We start from the raw sequence: 8,806 nt of genomic DNA, 5'->3' as shown, positions 1-8,806 counted from the left end.
TGTACCCTGAATAGGCGTCCATTAAAGAGAGGCGTGCGTGCCCTGTCGTCGCGTCGACTAGCTGGTCAATCTTCGGAAGGGGATAGCAGTCTTTAGGACACGCACTGTTGAGACTAGTGTAGTCAACGCACATCCTCCAGCTTCCATTGTGTTTTTTCACGAGAACTACATTGGACAACCACTGAGGATACTTTGCTTCTTCTATGAAGCTTGCCGCTAAGAGTCGGTCCACCTCCTCTTATATGGCGCGTTGTCGGTCAGGGGCGTGGCGCCGGGGCTTTTGCTTCACTAGGCGAGCGTCAGGTGGGATATTGAGATGATGCTCCGCGACCACTGGGTCGAACCCCCCCATGTCCGATGGGGACCAGGCGAAGATGTCGGCATTTTCCTGCAGAAGACCGACGAGCTGTTCCCGTTCCCGTTCGGGTAGTTTCGATCCGACCCTATCTGTTTGGTTCGGCCGCGCTTCCTACAAACGAACGTCAACAGTGGATCCCTCGGCTCGGGGTGAGGAGCCAGTTTCTTCGCTTCCCGCGGATCTTCCAGGGGCGCCTCGGCCCTGGTTCTCTTGCCCAATGAGACAGAGGTAAGGTAGCAGCGCCTGGACTCTCGAGGGCTTCCGGTGACTTCCCCGACCCCCTCGCGAGTCGGGAATTTGACGGTCCGGTAGTAGGTCGAGACGATGGCTCTGACTTTGTTGAGGGTCGGTCGACCGAGTATGGCATTGTAAGCGGTGGGAAGGTCGACCACCAGGAAAGTGGTCATTACGGTATTCGATCTCGGCGAGGTCCCTACAGTCAGAGGCAAGGTAATGGCTCCCAGGGGCGATATTGAATCTCCCGTGAAGCCGGTGAGCGCCGAGCAAATCGGGCTTAAATTTTCCCTGGCCAGGCCCAGCTTCTGGAAGGCACCGAAGTAGAGTATGTTGGCCGAGCTTCCTGTGTCGACCATGATTCTCCTCATTTGCGCGTTGGCTACCCTGGCCGATATTACCAAGGCGTCGTCGTGGTTGGGTCGCTCAGCAGCTCCGGTTGGGAAGGTGATCTCGGGCTCGGGCTCGTGTCCCGAGGCTTCGTCGGGAGCGGACCGGACGTACGCCTTTCTGCCCAACATGGAACTTCCTCCGGATGCGGGGCCTCCGGCTATGACATCGATGTGTCGCTCGACAGGGCCCTTTGGGCGAGGTGACTGCTCCTTGTTCGGCCGGAGGTACTGGCCGAGATGACCTCTGAGGACGAGCTCCTCGATTTGTCTCTTCAACTCGCAGCACTGCTTAGTGTCGTGCCCGTGTTATCGATGGAATCGGCAATACTTTGAACGGTCTACGAGCTCCCGCGGGTTCTTCATCGGGTGAGGGTCCCTGAGCAGCCCATTCCCTCTCTCGTGTAGGAATATTTCAGTCCGGGAAGAATTCAAGGCGGGAAGAGGAGGCATCGGGTTAGGTCTGTCCAACTTTTGCCGGGAGGCGGTAGGTTGTTGCTGTCGGGGCGGTTCTGACTTTACCTTTTTGTGCTCCTCCCGCTTTCCAGTCATCCAGGTTTCCGCGGCGATAAACTGACTAGCACGTTGGAGCATCTTGGGGACCGCGACGGGAGGCCGCTCCACGAGCGACCAGAAGAACCTGGAGGGCCGCAGGCCAGTCATGAAGGCCTGCATCAAGAGAGAGGGGTGAGCATCCGATAATCCACGGATTTGTGTTGTAAATCGGTTCACAAAGTGGGAGAGGGGCTCATCCTCCTTCTGGTTGAGCCCCAAGAGCAACGCCATGGACGGCTTTGGTCGGGCGTATGCCAGGAAGTTAAGCTCGAAATCCTTGGCGAGTTGGTCGAAGGAGGCGATGGTCCCTGGCTTCAGGCCGTTGTACCACGCGCGGGCTAGTCCCCGCAGAGTCGTCGGGAACGCCCTGCACATCAGGGCGTCTGAAGTCCCGAATAGCGCCATCTGGGCCTGAAAAGCAGCCACGTGATCCGCCGGGTCGGCTGCGCCATCATACGCATCCAGTGAGGGGAGGCGGAAGTGCGGCGGGATCGCCTGGACCTGTATCTCGAGGATGAACGGAGATCTTTGGTGTCCGTCCGTCCCCGAGCTCTCCCTTTGACTTACGAACTTCCTGTTGTACCTCGTCAAGCCTTTGACTGACGAGGCGCAGCTGAGCTCGTAGAGTGTTCGTCGAATCGGCAATTGGAGCCTCAGGTTCGGGACGGCTCACCGTGTCCTCTGCTTCCCGGCTCCCAGGACGAGTTGTGGGGTTTCGAGGCGAGCCAGGAAGCTCTGGGAGTGGCACGTGGGTCCGGGCGGGGGGCTCCTGTTGCTACGAAGGCGGCGCTGCATGCGGAGAGGTTCGCTGGGAGACGATAGTCTGCACCATGCTTGTCAAAGCTCGGACCTGGTGGGCGAGGTCATGAAAGGCCTCGGGTGACACTTGCGACGGGTCGACGGGTTAACCGCCGGGGGGCGACAAGCCCGGGTCGTTGAACAGTCGCCAGTAGCGTTTTGATACCGCTGCGGGGCGTTCGTCGTGGGTTTCATCACGCCGTTCCCCTAAGGTGGGGAGCTCCGCATTTGAGGATCCGCCGAGGTGGCTTCGCTGGTCGCCTGACATTTGGATGTCGGCCCTCCTTCTAGCGCCAATCTGTTACGGTAAGTAACTTTTTAGCCGTGACTTCGGGGTCGACGCGGCTGGTTCAGGGCTCCAAATGACTCGGATCAGACGTGACTCCCTTTGAAGTCCCGAGGCGGCGGATGCGGGGGATCTCGCTGGGAAATTCCACCTTGTCGAGCAGGCTTAACAGCGGTCGAGTGCCTGCACACAGCTCGGGTCGGTAGCTCGGCCCGACCCCTCCGTCGATTAAGTCAGTGGGGAGAAGTATAGTATTGAGAGATCGATTCCCTTCCCCCCCTTTTCGGTTGGGAGCCGGGGGGTATTTATACAAGGGGTTTGATGTTACCTGATGGGCCATCCTGCAGGAGGAGGGTCGTACCTCTGATGGCGTCTGTTGTTGTCGCGGGCGTTGCGCGGAGAGCCGAGCTTCGGCAGGGTGAGGGGAGCATCGGTCAGCCGAGGGGGTTGGGTACGGTAGGTGTGGGCGCATGTCGTGTCGTCATTAACGTTCGTTCTGGGGCAGTGTGCCGCACAGGGTGTTCGACGTGGGAGGATGTATTACGTCAAATCCGGGGTGTTATGTCAGGTCAGTTTTTTTACCCCTATCAAGTAGGAATATAGATATTATTATTTTTAGGGAGAATCAGTAATAAGTTCAGGAATGAAGATTATCATAATGATTTTTATTTTATTTTATTGGTAAGTCATTCGAAATCATCCTTTAGACTCTCATATCCGTATGGGCAAGTGAGTGACAAACTGTTTGGTCCTTTTTCTCCCACAGATCTTATACGATGCTTGTGTATCAGATGATGACTAGATGATTATATATTCTCTATCATAAGTTTATTTTATCAAATTATATAAATCATATATTTCAAATTTTAACAATATGTAAACAATTCATGAGTGATATATACGCACAAATTTGGATAAGAAGGTAACGAAAGCTCGATTAAAAAAGAAAAAATAAATTTACAAAAAACTCATTACTACTTTTATCATGCACAAAAGAATAGCTCGATAATTTTCTGATTGTTTGAATAAAAATTAATCTTATTGGCTAATGATTTAGGTAGAACATCATAAAAGTAGCAATGCATGTATGTACATTGTCCAAAACGCTCAACACAACTTACTAGTTAAAAATTCATGTATGCATCTAACATTATCCATCAAATAGTTTGACGTCTTCATCGAGATCCAGCAACAAAGAATTTTTTTTAATCTTTTAGACACTAACACTCGAAAAATAAAACATATCGTATTAGTTTCACCGGGTTGATAATCAAAATTTGACCATATCATCAACTCAAATGAAATCTAAGTTTCTATTTACTTCGATTGATTAATCCTATCGTAATAATATATATATATATATATATATATATATATATATATAATTCAGAAAACCCCGATTTATGTACTTTACATTAACTTAATGTTGGAGTACATGACTTCATAATTCAGGATTCGATATAGTTAGGACCGCCTCACAATGTGCTCTACTCGCTGAGTCGCTCCTTCTACTGCACGATTTAAGTACCCATGCCGTGACCCAATCTTAATAGTAGCTGAGATCACTCGAGTATACTTCCATTAAACTCACGTAGCCCAAGCTCAGCCCATGGTGACTTCAACCCATTCTTCTCCGGTAACACTGTGGCCTAGCCAAAATGCCATCTCAGTAATTACTACGACCACAAGCAAGTCCTTAGGCAAAACACAGAGAAGCTCTTTTGTTTTGACTGGGAAATTTCCAAGGCAGAGAGAGAGAGAGAGAGAGAGAGAGTCCTGCTCCACAAAAGAGTGAAAGAGAGTGTCAATCCCTTGCACTGTACAAGCGTCTCATGAGACAAAGAAAAGATGGAGCAAAACAAAGCAAAAGGCTAGCTAGGCTACACACAGCCACAGCCCGAGAACCCACCGCCAGTGCCTGCCGGCTCCTCCCCTGCGACACAAACCCAGAGGTACGCACGCTGCCAAGCTCAAACTCACACAAGGTGAGAAAAAGTGAGAATAAAAAGGTTAAAAAGAAGAGAAAGCAGGAAAAAAGAACAGTTCATTGAAAGCGAGGGAGATGATGTAGCGGTGTGGATACTGAAGAGCGGAGCACACTGGCCGAGGTCCAACGCCAAGGGGGCCTCCTCCCTCTGTAGCTGCTGCTTGTTTGCCTTCGATCACCACAATAGGTTGGTTCCGCGCGTTAATGCCATCCCTGCCGCTCCTTAATCCCTCTCTTTCTCCACTGTTGCCTCTGCACCCTTTTCAGAGCCCTGCGTACATAACCGCACGAAAGAGAGAGGGGAGAAAGACGAGGGTGGCACTGAATACCATGGCATTTGATGTTCTCGTCATGAATGATGTCTGTGTTTGTTCTCGTGTCTGTATGCGGGGGGAGGGAGGTTGTCTACTTGAATGGAGTAGGGACCAACAGTAGCGAAAAAAAGTACCTTGCCAACTGAAGCTCTGACCCTTCACACCAACACACACCTTCTCTCTCTCTCTCTCTCTCTTTGTATTCTTGCGCGACAAGTGCTATTGCTGCAACCTGCACTATCTAATTGGCTCTCAACTTTTATCTCTAGTGGATTCGGGTCAGCAATCAGTCTTCTGTTTTTATTGCTCTTGCTCCCCCCCTCCCTCCTGCCACTGTTCATCCTAAGAACCTGTGGCCTGCAAGTATCCCACCGAAACCAAGGTAAATTTCCTTTGCTCAATACGAAAGGGAGCAGGTGGGCTTTCAAATCAGACGGAGAGCGGAAAGAGACAGAAGAAAGGAAGCACGCTATTCTACCATTAACCACTCTTGTCTTAACCTCACTTGAACCATGATGATCATCAACTCATAACGACCTAAACGGTGCTCAACCTTCCTCTATTTATTTAGTAAGCTTCAGAGTTACAACGTATGGCCATGTCCACTCTGCATGAACACATCTGACCTCCTTCGTCACAATACAGATAGAGTTTTCTGAGGAGGAAACCATGTATAGAATAATCACGGTGAGAAAGGAAAAGTAATCATCATCCAACTAGGAAAGGAGAAGCACAACTGCATGTCACAGTAACACTCTTGACGTGCACATTGAACATTGAAGGTAATTTAATTACAGTCATCACCCAATACCGGAAACGAAGGAAAACGCTACTTGGAACCCAAAATAATACTGGGAAGCTACGATTTTGAGACCTTCTCTGGGTGGTTATGCTCCTCGTTCTCTTCTTCACCCTCGGTCACCACCGACGACATGTAGCTCACGACGAAAGAATTCTCCTCGGAGGCCATCCCGGGCTTCGCCCGGAACTGCTGCCTGCAGGCGAAGCAGGTGATCTGCAGCAGCGTCGAGTTGATCTGCTTCACGGCACGCTCCCTAATGGCGTGAGCTCGATTCAGCTCCAGCTGCGCCTGTTGCCGGATCCGCTTGGCGTTCTCGAACTCGCGCTCCGCTAACTCGAGCTGTCTCCTTGCTTGCTGCCTCGCCTCGTCGGCCAATGCCTTCTCAGCCATGGCGAGCTTCAGCTGCTCCATCGTCTCGTCTTTGAGTCTTGTGGAAGCCAATTGCGTGTCCTCAGAATTAGGAGCGCGGCGAGCCGCAGGCCCTAGCGAGAGTTGCAATTTGGTGACCTTAGCTTCATCAGTTATAGGAGATAATACGGCCGAAGGGAGGGCGGCCTGCTGGTTATTGGATGGAGGTAGAAGCTGGAGCTCGATGTTCTGAGTACGGTGCTGATCTTGCTGCGACGAGGAAGGTTGATCCGGCCGGGTGAGGAAGAGCGCGGCCGCCGGATTCGGCGTTCTTAGGCCGGGCCACATTGTGGGGCTGAAGTTGGTGTCGCTCGATGGACTCGGGCTGGAAGCCGTCGTAGACAAGCATGCCGGCGGCTGGGACATGTGGAGCTCGGCTCGAGCTCGGCCAGCAGTGCATGTGTCTTGGTGCTCGATGAAGCTCTCCACCCTGTGGCGGTCAAAGTACAGAGACAAAAATCAATGATGTTGCTGAGATGGGTCGAGCAACACATATATTCAAGATTTTGAGCCTTCCGTCTCGATCTGAGTAGCATGTGAAAACCATACGGATGATACAAGAAGATGATATATGGAGTTCACAACAAGTCGAGCTTCCGGTTTATGAAAATTAGTGGCGCTATGGTCAAGAGAAGGGAGTTAAATGGCCCTGCAACCAGAAATAGGTAGGAGGAAAGCGGCAAATCAGCACTGGTGTTGGGAATTGTGTGCTGCCATGGATCAGATTTAGAAACCCTATGAGGCTCTGCAAGCACACAAGGAACAAAATATCCTAACAAAAGAATAGCTATCTCCATGGAAATAGAGTGGGATCCAGAAGTGTTTGGAAAAGGAGCTGCTTTTAGCATATCAACCCAAAGAAATCCATCATGAACTTCTTCTTGGATGTTCAAGACAAAAAGAAAATAAACTAGGAAGCGATTAACTCCTGCGAGGGTGATCGAGGAACAACTTGAAACGGTTTATGAACTTTCTCGGCACCTGGAGAAGACGCGGCCGCAGTCGCAGGAGTGGCCGCGGGTGCCACAGGTCTTGAGGTGGGCCTTGTAGTCGGACTGCACCGCGTAGGCCTTGGAGCACTTGGCGCAGACCCACTGCCGGTGGCTGCTGTGCTTGCGCCGGAAGTGCTTCTTGATCCCGACCAGGTCGCCGAGGGCGTGGCACGGGTCGTGGTGCAGGCAGGTCGGCTCGGGGCACACGAACACCCGCTTCCGCACCTCGGACGCCTCCCGCTTCAGCAGCTTCCACGGCACCTTGTGCCGCCGCCGGTGCATCTGCAGGTTCTGGTCCCTCTGAAACCCCTGGTTGCAGATCTCGCACACGTACCGGTCCGACTCCAGCAGCGTCCTCGGCGACAGCGATACCACCTCCGCGTCCGGATCTATTGATCGCCACCAGAATCAGCCCCAAAAAAGACGGTGGTTAGCGAAACAAAGACGAAGAAAGGTGACCTCACCCCATCCATAGTAATAACCACAGTAAAATCTCAATCGAGATATATGATCGTTCACCTGGAGTGCCGGCCGGCCTTCGCTTTTTCTTGGTGTTAGTGGCATTGTGAGGCGAACTGAATGGTTGCGGAGCGGGCGATGAGACGGTAGTGCCACCCAGAAGTGGCGGGGGAGCCGGCGATGGCGAACCTAACATTGGGCGACTTCCTCCTTATCTCCCTCCTCCAGTCAGAGGCTTGAAACCTATCTATATATGACCTCTTGTCCGTACTGTGAAGGGGATTGAACTAAGTGGTTCTCCTTGAGGACAACAAGGCTAATAAAAAGAGTGTTATAAATAGAGAGAATACAGCTCGAGCAGGAGGAGGAAGAAGAAAAGGCCTATCTCAAAATTGTTTTTGTTGTGTCTGTTTGGAACTCACTGGGATTACATAAGGGGACAGCTTTGTAACAGCTATAGGTTTATCAGGTTTCCTTCAGATTTTATGGCTGGCTATGGGGAGGATGGTGTTCCAGTTATTGGGGTTGGAGTCGGTCTTGTAATGCTGCAAGGATTCTGCAAATACTTCCATTAAATTAAACGTTTTCAGAAGAGAGAGACAGTGAGAGAGAGATAAGTTGCAGCTTGAGCCCACCACAGAGAGGCCATTGGGACAAAGAACAAACATCCCCACAAGGAAACAAAAGCGCTCATATCGCTACTTCCATCAGTATAAATTGCATGCATTAATGCAGGCGTGTCTCCAAATACACGTGAGACCCCCTTTCTCTCTCTCTCTATGATTTTTACGACGACAGTAACCACAAACTACTTCACTGCCGCAGCCACTGTGCAGCTGAGTGCATGAACAACAATCTGTACAGCTGCTCGTAGACGAGAGGAGTGTTTTGTCCATGCCTACTTCGCCCTCCCGTGATGCCGAACTCCGTAACACAGCCCGTTTCTATTAACAAAAACGTTTTCCGTTTCGATCGGATCAAAGTCCGTCTAACAATGCAGCTGACATCCCGTTTCCTCGTTTTCGAATATAGTTTAGACAATGATTTCAAGGAAACGTTTTGGAGTACAACAAAAAGCTATGCCCAAATTTGCTTGTCTTCTGGTAAAGCCATGATCGATGTCAGAGGTAGCAAATCAATGCTACCACAATTTGGATTCATAATTGTGAGAATATATTGATTCATTAGGCAAAACATTTACTTTTTCTTGTTTCGGGAGTGGGA

General features: G+C 50.8%; 2 protein-coding genes across 2 annotated transcripts; both read right to left on the bottom strand.

Moving 5' to 3' along the window:
• Positions 1-288: 288 nt before the first annotated feature.
• Positions 289-1,941, bottom strand: LOC135642917 (uncharacterized). The gene is made up of 2 exons (XM_065159397.1): positions 1,504-1,941; positions 289-1,269 (listed from the first exon to the last, which is right to left on the bottom strand). Exons 1-2 carry the CDS (start codon positions 1,939-1,941, stop codon positions 289-291), a joined length of 1,419 nt encoding a protein of 472 aa, XP_065015469.1.
• A 3,668-nt stretch (positions 1,942-5,609) lies between these two features.
• Positions 5,610-7,961, bottom strand: LOC135642770 (protein indeterminate-domain 16-like). Its single transcript, XM_065159184.1, has 3 exons — positions 7,643-7,961; positions 7,113-7,512; positions 5,610-6,561 (listed from the first exon to the last, which is right to left on the bottom strand). Exons 1-3 carry the CDS (start codon positions 7,776-7,778, stop codon positions 5,781-5,783), a joined length of 1,317 nt encoding a protein of 438 aa, XP_065015256.1. The 5' UTR covers positions 7,779-7,961; the 3' UTR covers positions 5,610-5,780.
• Between the last annotated feature and the right edge of the window lie 845 nt (positions 7,962-8,806).

This window comes from Musa acuminata, chromosome BXJ3-7, assembly GCF_036884655.1.
Source record: "Musa acuminata AAA Group cultivar baxijiao chromosome BXJ3-7, Cavendish_Baxijiao_AAA, whole genome shotgun sequence".
Lineage (NCBI taxonomy): Eukaryota > Viridiplantae > Streptophyta > Magnoliopsida > Zingiberales > Musaceae > Musa > Musa acuminata.
Note: the sequence above shows the minus strand (reverse complement) of the source record. Positions and strands in the feature narration are given on the sequence as shown.

What these genes read in the sequence shown, in the direction of transcription:
- LOC135642770 (XM_065159184.1), bottom strand. Translation starts at nt 7,778, where the DNA reads ATGTTAGGTTCGCCATCGCCGGCTCCCCCGCCACTTCTGGGTGGCACT. An exon ending in AAGGCCGGCCGGCACTCCAG is followed by an intron (nt 7,513 to 7,642) that starts GTGAACGATCAT and finishes GGCGATCAATAG; the next exon opens with ATCCGGACGCGGAGGTGGTA. An exon ending in TGCGGCCGCGTCTTCTCCAG is followed by an intron (nt 6,562 to 7,112) that starts GTGCCGAGAAAG and finishes TGACCGCCACAG; the next exon opens with GGTGGAGAGCTTCATCGAGC.
- LOC135642917 (XM_065159397.1), bottom strand. Translation starts at nt 1,941, where the DNA reads ATGGCGCTATTCGGGACTTCAGACGCCCTGATGTGCAGGGCGTTCCCG. An exon ending in AGCGGGAGGAGCACAAAAAG is followed by an intron (nt 1,270 to 1,503) that starts GTAAAGTCAGAA and finishes GACACTAAGCAG; the next exon opens with TGCTGCGAGTTGAAGAGACA.